At 42.7% G+C, this 17,536-nt stretch overlaps 1 protein-coding gene across 1 annotated transcript in view; it reads left to right on the top strand.

Moving 5' to 3' along the window:
• Window positions 1-576: 576 nt before the first annotated feature.
• Window positions 577-17,536, top strand: part of GUCA1B (guanylate cyclase activator 1B) — a 20,766-nt gene continuing 3,806 nt past the window's right edge. The window contains exons 1-2 of the mRNA XM_015410644.1: window positions 577-780; window positions 10,072-10,221. Of these exons, the coding sequence (XP_015266130.1) occupies window positions 577-780; window positions 10,072-10,221 (354 nt within the window). The remainder of the gene's footprint in view (window positions 781-10,071; window positions 10,222-17,536) is intronic.

Here is a 17,536-nt window from a genome sequence, read left to right as displayed (position 1 = left end):
GAACAATATTTATTCTTATATTGGCCCTCTGTGCTACATGCCCTATAGTTGTTGTCTCACATGATTTGTGACAAGCAATAAGGCAGTCACAAGAGGTCCTTTTACTTGTATTGTTGATGGCAACCTAGAACAAAAGGCATGGATTCCATTATGGGTCAGACACAGAATCAGTGAGAAAAGAGTTACAGATAGCTCCTAAGAGGGGATCTCAGTTTCTTGGACTGACATCAGAAACTGCATTGACCTCACTTCAGGAGCACTTTTCAGTGAGGCATTCCTCTGAGACATCTGAAAGTCTCTGTGACGTGTACAAGGGAATCTCCTAATGATCTTAACTATTCTTAATCTTTGCTGGTTTAAGTCAGGGAATCCGTTATGGGTTGCACTAGTATGAGAATGAGACTGGGAGGGTAAGCAGAAGCCTCAGCCCAAAAGGCAGGAAGAGGAGGGGGAGTAACCCAGCATAAGTGTGTGCTGTTCACTGAAAGAAGAAAAAGTTATTTAAGAAGAAAGAAAATACAAAGCTGCAAGAAAAAAAAACACCTTCATTCTGTCTCCTCCGATTTCCAAGGAAGCATGGGACAACACTTCACTAATGAGGATGGAGAACAAACTGAGATTGATGTGGCTGAACTGCAAGAATGGTATAAAAAGTTTGTTGTGGAGTGTCCGAGTGGGACACTCTTCATGCATGAATTCAAACGCTTCTTTGGAGTAAACAACGATCAGGAGGCTGAGAAGTATGTGGAGAACATGTTCAGAGCTTTTGATAAGAATGGGGTAAGCATCCAAAAGACCAAAGTAGTACTTGGTTCTGAAGTAGAAAACTTCTGAATGTTATTTGCTACATCTCTTATGTAACAGGAGTGACAAATGCGCCAGGGTCACAGGAGGCAAATTACATTTTCCAGCATTTCATACAAGGGGAGAGAAATCTAAATGACTGTCTCTTGTTTAGTTAAACATTGCTGTTGAGGCCAATTTTTTCCTCTCTAAAAATTTCCCTCTAATTTGCCTACCAGATATTAAAAATTAATGTTTTTGCCAAAGATGTGTGAATTGTAGATCTGGTTCAATAACATTTATGAATACAAGTCATTCATGGCTACAGTCCAAAGGGCCATGTGGTAGTGCCCGAATGGTTAAAGCAATTTAAGTCATCTACACACCCCCGGCACTCCAAAAGCAGCTCCTATAAATCCTGATGAACTCCTTTGGGAATTTCATGCATAGTGTTCCCATAGCAGATGAAACTTCTGAAATAAAACAAATCAAGGTGCCTAGGTGCTCACATCTAAAGGTGAATCACAGCCAGTAATAGTAATTTAATAATCTTGCTGAGTAGAGATTAATCGTCCAATGAAACATCCTGCCATTACTGAATAGTGGAAGGAGAGTCTTTGCTTTTGCTACACTGAGAGAATCCTAAACCGGTCTACTTAGAATTCAGTCTTATTTTATTCAATGGGCCGTACTCACAGAAAAGTACCTAAAAGATTGCAGCCTGAATGTAACAGTTGTAAGGCCCTTCAGAATAGTTGTGTAGCATGTCACTTAACTCCAAATGTTAGTGAGTGGGGGGGGACACTGCTTTACTCAGTTGCTTTGGGTTTAGTCTATGATAAATGACATTATGGCAGTTTGATGTGATTCTTGCCAGTCATGCTGAAATATGGTTACTGTTCAAGTACAGATCAAATATTGAAGATATACCCTGATCATATTTTCATCTAGGGAAAGGGACAAGACTCTGTGAACACAGCTGTGCTTGGAGTTCTGTTTATCAGGGAAAATCCCTCTTATTTGAGGTTGCTTCCATGCTGGCCATTTTATCTGGAACAGCCATTATTCACCCATGCAGTTATTATAGAGAATCTTGATAATCCTGTTGTCAAATCACTGCAGTCCATTGTTTTCTGCATTGTCATCCTATTTTTTTCAGAAGTGGTTTGTGGCTATATTTTTTGTCTTTGAATGGGGTTGTAGTGCTAGTCTGTCCAGTGTGGACTGGTAAGACACCGTTGATACACCTCACAGAGGCGGAGGCTGGGTTGGTGATAGAGTTGATAATGCCTCATGTCTCCTGGTAGCACAGCCATTTTAAAATGCCCTACAATGAAATCCACCCCCAATATTTTTAAATGGCTGACTGAAATCAGAAACTGAAGAACTGAAATCAGGACATGTTTAATGCAAAATCTGATCACAATAGGAGAGAAGGAAGAAGCATGTGCTCCTAATCTTTTTGTGTATTTTGCTTGCAGTGTGTACTTAAAAGAAAAATGTATGCCATGCACTATTTAAAAAAAATAAAGTCCAAATGGTGGGAATAACAAAAAAACGATTCAAAAAGGGCTGGTTGTGAAACTTTAAGCTGCAGATTGGGGGGGGGGGGCTTTCAAGTGCTTGCTTATAATTTTCCCTGTCATAGGTGTGCAAAGGTGAAATAGCAGCAACTGCCAGAAAACCAGGAAGCTGTCTGAAATCGGTTACAATGCCACAGACCCAAGCCACCAGAAACTGACTGAAATGCTGTTCTTATCACATGAAAACTTGCTGAGAATGGGAAGAAGGGAAGGGACAGGAGTAAGCAGGCAGGCTTCCTGGGCTAGTTTTCAGGTGCCAAATCCAAGAAGAGTCAGCTATGCACTTTGTGCCTTTGCTGCAGGGATAGTCTTTGCTGGATTGTAATGGGAATATGGCATTTAATGCAACACTTTGTGGAACCACTTCCTCCTGAAAAGTGAGATCAATACAACAGCACTGTTAAAAGACCTCAGTCAACTAGTGTTCAAATATGGATGTTTAAGTTACAAAGGGCACTTATTCAGAATGGGTATTTGAGAAAAAGAAGGGCCGTTACGCACACGCATCATACTGCAGATTTTCAGAGCAGTCAGCCTTTAATCTTGACTTCGGATTCTGTGCCCGCCTTATGAACCATTCTTTTTCTTATGGTGTATTTCTTCTGCAACTACAATAAATTGGGGTGGAACATCACTTGTGACATGTGAGGGGTGGTGTCCAAAGGTTTGTGTTTCCCCCCCCCAAAAAATTTATGCAATTGCCCTATTGCAGCTGCGCAGTAGAGTCCAGCAAGTACCCACTTTTTGAAACTGGCAAGCAGCTGCGAAGCCCCATTTTCCATTAGGCTGAGCACTAGGGGGTTCTCTGCTGTGTTATCAGTCACTGTGAAAAATGGGAAAGAGCCACACACTCTTATAATATGAAGAAACATGTTGAGTGTACAGAATGCATGGTAGGAGCCACTGGCATTGCAAGCTGTGATCATTGGCAACGTGTGTGTGTGTGCGCGCGCACCTGTGCAAAGTCAGCTGCAACTTCACCACACTTTGCATGGGGGAGGAGTCCTCTGGCAGAAGGTCTGGAGAGCTTTTTTAGTCTTGTGCCACTAAATTGAAAAAAAATGGGGGGGGTTATATTTTCGCCGATGCCTTAGCGCAGCTGCATAGTAATGCTAATTTCCTGCCCTTCCTTGCAAATTTGTGTGGTATTCACCAGAGGAAAAAGAATGTTGCATAAGGCGGTCATAGAATCTGAAGTCAAGATTAAAGGCTTATTGCTCTGAAAATCTGCAGTAAGATGCGCATGTGTGATGGGCCTATGTTAAACAGAGGCTGTGTCATAAGGTACTATTCTGGTTAGTGTTGATCAGCAAATAGATTTAAGAAGGCATTTTGCAACTGAATCAACCAAAAGCGGAAGCAAAAGTTCATAATTTATAATAAGTAAAACAAATGATTGAAGAAGCAAGTGAAACATAACCTAAAATCACCACATTAACCCTGAGGTGAATGGCAAAAAGGATGGTAACCAGCTGCAGTCTCATTTTAGCCTCCATCAGTTTTGGTTCTGTTTGACACGTTAGTGCTACATTTTGTGAGAGCTATTGCAAAATAGGCCGCTAATTTATTTTAGAATCCTTGTGGCCACTGGCTAATAGGTAGTGACATAAAAGAAATTAAATAGACTCTCCCTTGCCAATTAGTTTTCAACTTAATTATATGCTACCAGTTTTGTTTTCCTATCTGTCTAATGTATTTTTGTACCTCCCTTCCTCCTAGGTGCTCAGGGCAATAAGTGTAATTCTCTCTTCCCCATTTAATCATTATAGTTATATGCAACCTGTTCTGCTTACCTATCTATCATTTATTTATTTAGAAAAAATTATGCCTCCTTTCCAGGAACCTGCCTGAGGTGGCGTACAAGATAATACATACAAAACATTAAAATATATTAATTAAAATTCAGCATTTAAAACCCAGTCTGCCAGGCTAGACGTGTTTGCTCTTCTCTCCACATGGAAATCCACCACTCTTTACCATCCCAAAATACTTGTTTAGCCTTACAGTTCCAAGATACAAGCAATTATGCTCGCAAGATTAAATGCGCTATCATCTGCAGTCTCTGAAGGCCGTAAATTAGGTGCACCGTTTTCAGATTGCAGTTCTGGCTTTAGGGATCATAGAAGCTGTGAAGGATTTTTTTTTTTTAGTGTCCATGGTATAAGGAGGCTAGAGAGAAAGGGATCAAGCCACTTATGCCTTAGCAAAACAAGCCTCCCCCAGACATTTTAGTTACTAAAATTTTAATGGTCCTAGGCCAGCAAATACCCCTTTTTTTTGTTAAGTCCCTTGTTTAGGCCATGAGAGTTTGGGCAGCTTAAGATAAGACACCTTCTCTAACATAGTATAGCTTGTCCTCTCTGGTTTGAATTATTCCTTTCTTCCTTTTTTTCTTAGCTGGGGTAGATCAATACTACTCAAGATCTTTGGGTCAGAGGAGAAAGAAAGAAAGAAAGAAAGACCCAGTCCAGCATAATAATGTAGACCATAAAAAGAGACCCCTGGCAGCTTAAAATAACAGTTAAAAGGTAAAGGTAAAGGTTCCCTTGCTCGAAAGCCAGTCGAATCCGACTCTAGGGTTGCGGTGCTCATCTCCGTTTCAAAGCCAAAGAGCCAGCGCTGTCCGAAGACGTTTCCGTGGTCATGAGGCCAGCATGACTAAACACCAAGGCGCACGGAACGCTGTTACCTTCCCTCCGAAGTGGTCCCTATTTATCTACTTGCAATTTCTTGCTTTCGAACTGCTAGGTTGGCAGGAGAAAAATAACAGTTACCAGACTAAAATAATTAAAAGCCTAGGTGAAGAGAATTTTTTTTAGCCTGGAGCCTAGAAAAAAGCAATGTAGGTGCCAGGTGAGCCTCAAGGAAAAGGATGCTCCATAAGTGAGTTGCTGCTAGTAAAAAAGCCCCATCACTGGTCGCCACCTGCCTCACCTCTGAAAGCAAGGGCACAGAGAGCTGGCCATGTGAGGCAGATCTTAACTGGCAGGCTGAACAATATGGAAGGAGGCAATCCTTCAGTTGCCCTGGCCGTAAGAAGGCTTTAAAGCTAAGAAACAGCACTTTGAATTATGCCTGGAAACAAACGAACAGCCAGCAGAGATCTTCAGCGCTGAGATAATATGGTCCCTGTATCGCACCTCTGACAATAGTTTGGCTTCTGTATTCTGACCAAGCTGAAGTTTCCAAAGGTAGCCCCATATAAAGCACATTACAGTAATCTAACCTGGATGTAATCAGGGCATGGATCACTGTGACCAGATCACGCTTTTTGAGGAATGGCCATAGCTGGCAAACCAGCCAAAGCTGATAAAAAGCACTTTGTGCCACAGAGGAGATCTGGGCCTTCAGGGGAGTGCAACCTTTTCCAGATCAGGCTGGCTCCTCAGTCCTGAAGCAGCTTTTGTCATTGATCAGCAGTACCTCACTCTTGTCTGGATAGAACTTTGGTTTAGTGGCCTTCATCTCTAGGGACCTGTTCAGGACTTCTACAGACCACCTTACTCGTCTGTTAAGGAGAAGTAGAGCTGGGTGTAGTTTGCATATCTGTGGCACCTTATTCCAAACTCCCCAATGGTCTCTCCCAGTGGTTTCATGTAGATGTCTGTCACTATCTGTCACATTGTGTCTTGTCCTTCCCCATGTAGATCAAAGTACTGGACATGGTTCTACTTTCTCCCTTTCTCCTCATGAAACAGGTGATGCTAAGAGAGTGACTGACCCAAGATCACCCAGCAAGGTGGAGATTTGAATCATGATCTCCCATATCTTGGTTTAACATTATAACTGCTACCTTTCTGTACCACATCTCCATTCCATTGTAGCAATTGCACTTGCAAGAGCCAGCCATGGTTCTAAAACATGCTGGGAGAACTGAATATTAAGAGGAAGCAAGGGAGTATGATGACTCTTTCTGGATTTTTAAAATAATGTAAAAAAGAAGACGTGAGACAACTGCTCACTATACCAAGGACAGGAGAAACAACAAACAGATTTGTGTTAATACTTGGGAAGAAATTCCTTGTCAGTAAAATATCATCATCTATATACTGTTTCCCAAACTCTGTTCTCTGTATGGATACTTCTTTCTGCCAACAGATGACTCACTCTCCCCCAACAGCTTTTTCTTTTCTTTTCTTTTTTTGGCCCCCGAAGGGGATTTTTTAATTGCATTTTCTATAAACACTACATGAAAAAATAAGGGAGGGTCTACAAACTACAGGGATAAAGAAAAGAAACCTCTAAAAACCCAAGATTGGGTGTCATACAAATTGCTTTAACAAGGTTACAAGCTTATATAGCTAGGTATTCGTATGAAATAATTGAACATGTTCATCATCTTTCTATTAAACTTCCACTCAAAATTAAACATCGTCTACTATAACTTCATAAAAAGCCCAAGAAAGCTTATTTTAAACATTTTTTAAAAAACTTCAGAGTTATAATAACAAATCATTTTTTCTCCTTTGGCTTCCTCAATTTATAGCCTCGTTTTGGGGCTGCTGCCCCAAAGTTTGAGTCTGATTCTTCACCAGAAGATGGCTTCGTTCCATCTCCACCATCCTTCTTGGGGCTGTCTTTTTCTTCTTCTTTTCCTTCTACTGGACGACTATGAAGATGCAGGAATTCATTTACTTTTTTCACTGTGTCAATTTTTTCTTTTCCATTCACAAACTTAAAGATGGGTCCTTCAGGCAGAATCCATCTGTAGACAATTTGTTTCTTTTGTAGAAATGCGACCAAGTCTTTATATTTGCACTTTCTCTTCCTTATTTCAAATGGAATACCCTTTAAGAACATTATCTCTTTGCCCTTGATTTTCAGGGTTACTCCATTAGCCGCTTTAAGAATTTTATCTCTGACGTTCCTTCTGTGCTTCATTTAATATCCTTTGAAGGTCTGAGTTTGTGTCCTGTCTGGGCGCAACACTCGCTGGGCTGGCACTTCCGGTAGCCTTAGCTTTCATTATCTTCTCCTTCTCCTCTTGCCTCGTAGGAGGCGCCATTTTTGAGGAATTGTTTACTTTTCGTCAAAAATTATCACAGTCTCTAAAGTTCTCATTTACGCTTGGTAAGTTCTTAAAAGTCTTTTATTTCAGTCTTTTTCCCTTTGAAAGCCTGCCCCCCTGCTTTAACGATAGAATTCGCTTTAAGTCTGTCTTATTTGAGGAGAGTCCCCTCCCCCCCTGCTTCCCGCAGGGTGGCTTTAGCTCTTTTCAGTGTTCTCGCTTCAACTTAACTCACAGTTCAATGATTAGACAATTTCCACTTTGCTTATGTTGCCAAATCGCTAGATCACCCGGTGCTTGATCTGGTGTGCACTTCTAGTTCCATCTGGAAACTCCACGGCAGGACCGTCAGGGCATGGATGGCCCCCCCTTCACAGGCAGGATTGCCGGCAGAGAAGCTGTCTAGCGCCCCATGGCTTGGAACCCATCAGCAACGGGTCCATAGGGGATGCGGACAATCGCACCCCCTCCTAGCCATGGGTTCTGGCAATCGTCTCCCGGAGGTCCAGGAGAGCAACTGCCATAGCGAACGCCAAAACTGGAAACTCCCCCCGAACAGCTTTTTCTACAGACTCAAGGGACTTCCTGGGTCTGCAGAAAAATCCAAAAAGTAACCCCCCCCAAAAAAAAACAACTTGGGGAGGGCTGTATAGCCCCCAGTATCTTTTGAAATGGTCTCCACAGGGATCTACTTCAGGCATCAATGGTGTGAGATTAGAACATTCAGAGGGGGCTTCTATGTCAGTAAAAGGCAGGGGGAGGGAGAAGGGCCCTTTCTAGGCTTATTGTGGCCTTTGAGGGAGGGAGCCTTGGGGCCAGGCCTGACAAGGGTTGTCAGTGCCAGGCTGGGGAATTCCGAGAGGTTTTGTGGTGGAGTCTAAGGAGGAGGGCTGGGTTTGGGGAAGGGAGTGGCCTGAGCTGGGTATGATACCACAGAGTCCACCCTCCAAAGCAGCCATTTTCTCCCAGGAGGTAATAGAAATAATGTCTGCTTCCCTTAGAAAAGTGTGCCACTGAGATCTTGTGGGACTATGTTGTGAGATCTTGGCAGCCACTTTTTTGGGTTGCTCAGCAAGCACCAACCAACATTCCCATGGATTCCTAGGCTTTCCTAGACGGAAATTCCCAAGGATTTCCTTCAGCAAAGGGGAGAGAGAGTCAAGGGATAAATGACAGATGGAAAGGAAGGTAAAGCTAGAGGGGGTGGAGCAGAAAAGGTAAAGAGGGGACCCTGAAGATGGGGGAGTGAAACAGACAAAGGTACATTAAAGAGGTAGGGGGCAGAGTTTGCTGGGGGAGAAAGAGAAAAAGGTAGGTCGTTGGGAGAGCAGGAAAGAAGAGGGGAAGCTGAAGATGAAGATGGGGAACACAAAGAGGTAAGGAAAGAGGGAAAGGGGAGAGGTTGTGAAATTACCAGAGGAAGGTTGGAATTCCTCAGCTCTACCGTGAAAGGGAGCTGAGGATCTGGGTAGCGCAGCAATGGCCCGGATGCGAAGCAGGACTTCAGGACTGCGAAGGTGTGATCGGCCTCGGGGGTCCAGTGGAACGGTTCTTTGGGCCGAAGTAACTGAGTCAACGGGGTGGTTAATGAGGCGTAGGCGGGGACAAACTGCCAGTAGTAATTGGTGAATCCAAGGAGCCCTTGCACATCTTTGCGGGTGCGAGGGGTCTGCCAGGTCAGAATGGCTTCCACCTTTTTTGGGTCCATGAGTATCCCTTGCAGGGATATAATGTGACTGAGGAACACAACAGAGTGCAAATGAAAATCACACTTCTCTAGCTTGGCATAGAGACCATGGGTCCAAAGGTCAAGCAAACTTGCAAGTTTCTCTGAATTGTTGCTTTAAGATGTTTTCCTTCCCACTAGATCAAGATGGTCACCAGCAAACTGTGAGGATGTAAAGTTGCAGAACACCAGTGTACAGATGGAAATGTATACTGCTATAAAAACAATCTGATAAACAAGCCAGAAAGTAGAACTGCTGCAGTGAATAGTATTGACTTTACGTGTCCCATAGCCTAGATCAAATGGTAATAACTTGTTCCATGTGAAGCATCCTAAGTGTACTTGAGGAGCCATTTGCATTGAGAATGTAATTTATTTATTTATTAGATTTTTACCCTGCCCTCCAAGCAAGGCCGGCTCAGGGCGGCGTACACAAATATAATACAGTACAATAAATAATAAAACCATTATTATTGATTGGGTAATAAAACCCAATCAAGCATAAATTTAAAACCTGATCTAGCATTTCCATGGATGTTGCTGCTTTTGTACAGTGGCAGTTTGTGTGGGTAAAGCAACATGAAACACTCATGAATTGTGAAAGTGATGGCAGTTTCTGGGACGGTTGACTTTGGAATGGTTTCTTGTGGCTTGATCCCCAAAGATACTTGTAAATTGCATGCAGCAATTTACAAATGTCTGAACTGGTTATGACTAGTCTTATTTATTAATGTATTTCAATATTGGTACTTGTTTCCTTGTGGCTCAAGTCAGTTTACCATTCCAATTTTTTTAAATAAAAATACAGAATATAGTAAAATCCATTTTGCCCCTTCTCCAAGAAAACAAATAAAGTGCTGACTATTCTGTAGGATCACCAAAGTGATAAATGGACACTAGTCTATATGCCAGTTGAAGGAAGCTGAAATTACTAGAGTTTTTCAAATTAAATTCCTGTTTTGTCCCCACAGGATAACACCATTGACTTCCTAGAATATGTGGCTGCCTTAAATCTTGTTTTACGCGGAAAGCTGGAACACAAATTAAGATGGACCTTCAAAATATATGATAAAGATGGGAATGGTTGTATAGACAAACCTGAACTTTTAGAAATAGTTGAGGTAAGTAAACATGTATCATTTATTACCAGATATACCACCTAATACCATAGCTCCTGGGTGGTAGCTTCTATATAAACCACCTTGACTTGGACTAAGTGTCTGAGATTTCTCCTGTTTATGAAGACATGGAAAACCTAGTTATGGGAAGGCATGAGATGTCATAGAATGACAGAGTTGGAAGGGACCTCCGGGGTCCTGTTAATTCTCTGATCTTCAATGAGAAACTCATGCAGCTGAGTTGAATCGTTCATCTTGCCTCTTTGAAAACTGACATCTTGACTATTCCTTTGCTCTGATCATTTCACCTGTGGTTTCCAAAACTATATAGTTATTATAAAAATAAGCATTTTGATAAGAATAATTTTAATATTTTTGTGTCTTACGTTCATTCAGTTGTTGTTGTTCAGTCGCACAGTTGAGTCTGACTCTTCACGACTCCATGGACCAGATCATGCCAGGCCTTCCTGTCTTCCGCCGTCCTCTGAAGTTTGCTCAATTTCATGTTCGTTGCATTTATGACACTGTCTAACCATCTCATCCTTTGCCGTCCCCGTCTTCTTTGACCTTCAATCTTTCCCAGCATCAGGGTCTTCTCCAGTGAGTGCTCCCTTCTCATTTGGTGGCCAAAGTATTTGAGCTTCAGTTTCATTATCTGGCCTTCCAGGGAACAGTCAGGGTTGATTTCTTTGAGGATTGACTGATTTGTTCTTCTTGCAGTCCAAGGGACTCTCAAGAGTCTTCTCCAGCACCATAGTTCAAAAGAATCTATTCTTCGGCGCTCGGCCTTCCTTATAGTCCAACTCTCACAGCCATACATGACTACTGGGAATACCATTGCTTTGACCATGCGGACTTTTGTTGGCAGGGTGATGTCTCTACTTTTTATCATGCTGTTTAGGTTCGCCATCGCTTTCCTCCCAAGGAGCAGGCGTCTTTTAATTTCATGGCTGCAGTCACAGTCTGCGGTGATCTGGGATCCCAGGAACGTGAAGTCTGTCACTACTTCCACAGCTTCCCCTTCTATTTGCCAAGGAGTGATGGGGCCGGATGCCATGATCTTAGTTTTTTTGATGTTGAGCTTCAAGCCCACTTTTGCGCTCTCCTCTTTTACTCTGAGCAAGAGGCTCTTTAGATCCTTTTCACTTTCAGCCATTAGAGTGGTATCATCTGCATATCTGAGGTTGTTGATCTTTTCCCCAGCAATCTTAATTCCCGCTTGTGATTCATCCAGGCCAGCATTTCGCATGATGTACTCTGCATATATATTAAATAAGCAAGGTGACAGTATACATCCTTGTCGTACTCCTTTTCCTATGCTGAACCAATCAGTTGTTCCGTATCCGGTTCTAACTGTCGCTTCTTGGCCCTTATACAGGTTTCTCAAGAGACATGTGAGGTGGTCTGGTACTCCCATCTCTTTAAGGACCTGCCATAGTTTGTTGTGATCCACACAGTCAAAGGCTTTAGCATAGTCAATGAAGCAGAAGTAGATATTTTTCTGGTACTCTCTTGCTTTCTCCATAATCCAGCGAATGTTGGCAATATGATCTCTCGTTCCTCTACCTCTTCGAAACCCAGCTTGTACTTCTGGTAGTTCTCTATCCACGTACTGTTGAAGCCTAGCTTGTAGGATCTTGAGCATGACCTTGCTAGCGTGTGATATGAGTGCAATTGTGCGATAGTTTGAACATTCCTTGGCATTGCCCTTCTTTGGGATTGGAATGTATACTGATCTTTTCCAATCCTGTGGCCACTGTTGCGTTTTCCAAATTTGCTGGCAAATGGAGTGCAGAACTTTAACAGCATCATCTTCTAAGACTTTGAATAGCTCAGCTGGGATACCATCACCTCCACTAGCTTTGTTGTTAGTAATGCTTTCTAAGGCCCATTTAACTTCACATTCCAGGATGTCTGGCTCGAGGTCAGTGATTATACCGTCGTGGTTGTCAAGGACATCGAGGTCTTTCTTGTATAGTTCTTCTGTGTATTCTTGCCATCTTTTCCTAATCTCTTCTGCTTCTGTTAGGTCCCTACCGTTTTTGTCCTTTATCATGGCCAGCTTTGCATGGAACGCTCCCTTGATTTCTCCAATTTTCTTGAAGAGATCTCTAGTCCTTCCCATTCTATTGTTTTCTTCTATTACTTTGCACTGTTCATTCAGGAAGGCCTCCTTATCTCTCCTTGCTGTTCTCTGGAAATCTGCATTCAGTTGGGTAAATCTTTCCTTTTCGCCTTTGCCTTTCGCTTTCCTTCTTTCCTCTGCTATTTGTAAAGCCTCATCAGAAAGCCACTTTGCTTTCTTGCATTTCTTTTTCTTTGGGATGGTGGTGATTGCTGCCTCCTGTACAATGTCACGAACCTCCGTCCATAGTTCTTCAGGCACTCTATCTATCAAATCCAGACCCTTGAATCTATTCTTCACCTCTACTGTATATTCATCAGGGATGCGATCTAGGTCAAACCTGAATGGCCTCGTGGTTTTCCCAATTTTCTTCAGTTTAAGTCTGAATTTTGCAATGAGTAGCTCATGATCTGAACCACAGTCAGCTCCAGGTCTTGTTTTTACTGACTGGATAGAGCTTCTCCATCTTTGACTGCAAATTATATAGTCAATCTGATTTCGGTGTTGCCCATCTGGTGATGTCCATGTGTAGAGTCGCCTCTTAGGTTGTTGGAAAAGGGTGTTCGCTATGACCAGTGTGTTCTCTTGACAAAACTCTGTTAACCTTTGCCCTGCTTCATTTTGCTTTCCAAGGCCAAACTTGTCTGTTATTCCAGTTACCTTTTGACTTCCTACTTTAGCATTCCAGTCCCCTATGATGATGAGGACATCATTTTTTGGTGTTAGTTCTAGGAGGTGTTGTAGGTCTTCATAGAACCGGTCCACTTCAGCCTCTTCTGCATCAGTGGTTGCAGCATAGACTTGGATTACTGTGATGTTGAATGGTTTGCCTTGGAATCGGACCGAAATCATTCTGTCATTTTTGAGATTGTATCCCAGTACTGACCCCTGCACTCTCTTGTTGACTATAAAGGCCACACCATTTTTTCTACGAGATTCCTGGCCACAGTAATAGATATAATGGTCTTCTGAGTTAAATTCGCCCATTCCTGTCTACTTTAGTTCACTGATTCCTAAGATATCAATGTTCAGTCTTGCCATCTAATTTTTGACCACGTCAAGCTTACCTTGATTCATAGATCTTACATTCCAGGTTCCTATGCAGTATTGTTCTTTGCAGCATCGAACTTTCCTTTCACCATCAGACACATCCACAACTGAGCGTCCTTTTGGCTTTGGCCCAGCCGCTTCACTCTTTCTGGGGTTACTTGTACTTGCCCTCTGCTCTTCCTCAGTAGCATATTAGACACCTTCCGACCTGAGGGGCTCATCTTCCGGCGTCATATCTTTTAGCCTTTTGATACTGTCCATGGGGTTTTCTTGGCAAAAATACTGGAGTGGGTTGCCAGTTCCTTCTCCAGGGGATCACACTTGGTCTGAGTTCTCTGCTGTGGCCTATCCGTCTTGGGTGGCCCTCTACAGCATAGCCCACAGCCTCATTGAACCACGCAAGCTTCCTCGCCATGACAAGGCAGTGATCCATGAGGGGGCGTTCATTCAGTAACATTCATTTAATGATAGCATATGAATAGTTAAATATATATACACACATGAGCACACACACTTGACTTTTAGTAGGTTTGTATGTATTGTAAGTCATATCGTAGTGACAGTTAGTGAGGCTTCAGCATAAAGGCCAGAACCCTAAATTTCTTTCTCTCTTGACTGGCTTTTCAAAAGTGTATAGGGATGAGGGAGGTTGGGGGATGATGCAGTAGTCTGATTTTCTTGTAGTGTTACGGATTTTGATGGCAGTGTTTGAATAGGGGAAAGGAGTTATACAACATAGCCTTAAGAAACATGAGTTGTCCTGGGATGGGCCAGCAGAATTGGATTCATAGGTGGTAATGCAGAGATCCCAGGAGTCTAGAACTGTTAAAGAATTAGACTCAAACAAACAAAACATCTTTAGGGAATCAACGGTTTTAATGGAATGTAAAGGAATTATTATGTTATCATCACAGGTTTTAACAGCTTGGTAACTGTTGATGAGCACTGACAGGAAAACGCTGGATTTGCACTAATGTTGGGAAATCTGTGTTGTGGATAGATACCAACATTCGCATGTGAGAAAGGGGATTTTATAAGGGCAGAGGCATTCATATGCATTTTGTTACTTATCCTCTTTTTCTTTGTAAGCTTCCGTACTGGGCAATTCCCCCATGCCCCTTCAGAAGGGACCTCAGACCAAACTCTGGGAGCACTTCCTGTTAGGGAAAATTGCTTCACAAAATGCTGCTCTTACTACAAATAATAATACACGTACCTTTCAAGCTATATGGTATCCTGTGGTAGATTATTTAGCTCAAGATGACTTCTTACCTAACAATAGATATTATCAGAACCTGTTTTACTCCTGAACCTAGTTCTAGAACTGCTGATTTTGGCTGTTACAGTAGATTTGTTGCTGTTAGACTTGTTATTGTTTATAGCTGTATTATTCTCTTGAAGTATATGATATCAGTTTAAAGGAACAAAACCTAATAAATAAAATATATATTTTTTTAAAAAAAGAAGGGACCTCAGACCATGAAAGGAGGAAGTTTATAACACCCTCTGCGTCATCTTCTTGTGCCTCCTGTCTGGATGCTGGGACGGGGGTGTCTTAATCCAGACTTGTTGGGCTTTCATAACTCTGACTGGTTTCATCCCTTGCTGAAATCAACCTTTCCAGCCATAACTCCACCCCCAAGTGGGGCCTACCACCAATATTACCCTACCAGCACATCCCTGGTGAGGCCCTGGGCCCTGCTGTATTTACCCTTCAATATGTGTGGTTGCCTACTCCCTTCAGCAGGGTACTCAATCACGGTGGGAAGTTTCTCAAGGCCAGCCTCTGCTGCCACCATCCAAGCAGCTGTGGCCATCTGCTAGATTCAGGCTACTCTATTGCTCCACACATCACCAAGCTCAGATTGTCAGGTCAGCGCCCATGGCCTTTCCAAAGTGTGGACATTCTTATTAACCAAGCCATCTAGTTAGAAATGAAGAACAATGCTGTGTGATTTGAAAGCTCTTACATGCAGTGCAAACAGAAAACAGTGTAAGGGAACAACTAAAAATATCTCACAAAGTTTACTACCCCAGTTATTACTAAAAAGCCTAGGAGTAAGGAGTACATATGGCAAGAACAGAGCTATTAAGTTTAGCTATCCTGTCATCAGAGCAACAAAAGTGACTTTAACATAAAAGACCCCAGTCTGCTGCTCTCTGTCCCCACATTGACCTAGACACCTGCAGAGCTAATAACTTCTAGTAAAATTAAACCTTGATTTCCTTACTGAGCCAGCCTGTCGTCTTAGGTGAATCACGAACAGCAGGAGCGGATTACCTAAATCATCAGAACTGTCTGTCTTAGGTAAATTCTCAACCCTAGTTTTAAGGTCAGTAGGGATTTATCCATAGCAGAGTCATGTTAAAGAGGCATGCTTCCAAGGAGTAGCTGTTGCTAAGATCAGGAGAAGACCTAAAAGAGGACAGAAAAGGAAACCAGAGAATCTGAAAAACTGAGCAAAGGGGGAAACAATAAATTGGGAAGTCTTTGAATAGTCTTGATGTTAACCAAAAGATTTGTTCAAGAAACTGAGCAAAAGGCTGGGAAGAAGTAATGGTCAGAAGGTGGTGTGGTGGGGGGGGTTCATCTTAAGGAAGGATGAATGATGGAGCAGGAAGGATTAAGAAGTGGTAAGGGCTCAGAGGCCACTGAGCCTAGCCTATCACCACAAAGCAGATCTAGCCATGCATCATGCTCCCACAAATCAGCCTCCTCAACTCACATTGCATTGTGGCCCAAGCCGTAGGTACGTGCATGGAACAGTAGCCCAATAACCCATTTAAATTAGAACAGTACATTCAGGAGGAGTGACTCAGACAGAACAAGCAGCAAGGGGGAGGATGCCTAGCTTCCCACTACAGCCCCACCTCACATTAGTAGCTTCCATCACTACAGTGTTCCAAATATGTGTGTGCATGCGCCACAAACAAAAAGTAATGAAACAAGCAGGGTACCAGCAGAACTGATAGAGACATTTTTATCCCAACCCTGAATTTGTTGCTGACCTGGTCATCACAAGCGAAACTCACCCAAAGCAAGTATTATTGGGTGTATCTTCACCCCACCTGTTGTTTTGTCTCCTGCTGGGCCATCCTCTGCCCCAAATCTGAGATAGAGGAATGCCTAGATGGTAGCCTGCATGCCTTCTCATATTTAGTACTTTCAATTTTAAACACATCTATCCACCCCCTGTCTTGATGTAGATAATATTGTTGTCTGTATGTTATAACAAAGAAAGTTAAAATAAGATTAATTTGATTGTCAAAGGGAAAAATTGGGCTCTGACCTGGATAGCCCAGGCAAGCCCGATCTCATCAGAACTCGGAATCTAAGCAGGGCCGACCCTGGCAAGTATTTGGATGAGCGACCTCCAAAGAATACCAGGCCCACTAGGCAGAGGCAGGCTATCAAGCCACTTCTCTGAACGTCCTCCATACCTCAGTATAATGCCCCTGTATAAATCGATGGTGCGATCTCATTTGGAGTACTGTGTACAGTTCTGATCACCACACCTCAAAAATGATATTATAGCATTGGAAAAAGTGCAGAAAAGGGCAACTAGAATGATAAAAGGGTTGGAACACTTTCCCTATGAAGAAAGGTTAAAGCACTTGGGGCTCTTTAGCTTGGAGAAACAACAGCTGAGGGTTGACATGATCGAAGTTTATAAGATTATGCATGGGATAGAGAAGGCAGAGAAAGAAGTATTTTTCTCCCTTTCTCACAATACAAGAACTCATGGGCACTCAATGAAATTGCTGAGCAGTTGGTTTAGAACAGATAAAAGGAAGTACTTCTTCACCCAAAGAGTGATTAACACATGGAATTCAGTGCCACAGGAGGTGGTGGCGGCTACAAGCATGGACGGCTTCAAGAGGGAATTAGATAAACACATGGAGCAGAGATCCATCAGTGGCTATTAGCCACAAGGTAAAGATGGGAGCTCTCAGTCTGAGGCAAGTGATGCACTGTATTCTTGGTACTTAGAGGGGGCAACAATGGGAGGGCTTCTAGTGTCCTGGCCCCACTGGTGGACCTCCTGATGGCACTGGTATTTTTGGCCATTATGTGACACAGAGTGTTGGACTGGATGGGCCATTGGCCTGATCCAGCAGTGGCTTCTCTTATGTTCTTAGGAG

This window comes from Gekko japonicus, unplaced genomic scaffold (assembly GCF_001447785.1).
Source record: "Gekko japonicus isolate JY-2015 unplaced genomic scaffold, Gekko_japonicus_V1.1 scaffold4355, whole genome shotgun sequence".
In the NCBI taxonomy this organism is placed as follows: Eukaryota; Metazoa; Chordata; class Lepidosauria; order Squamata; family Gekkonidae; genus Gekko; species Gekko japonicus.
The sequence above is the reverse complement of the archived record's forward strand: the minus strand, read 5'-3'. Positions and strand labels throughout refer to the sequence as shown.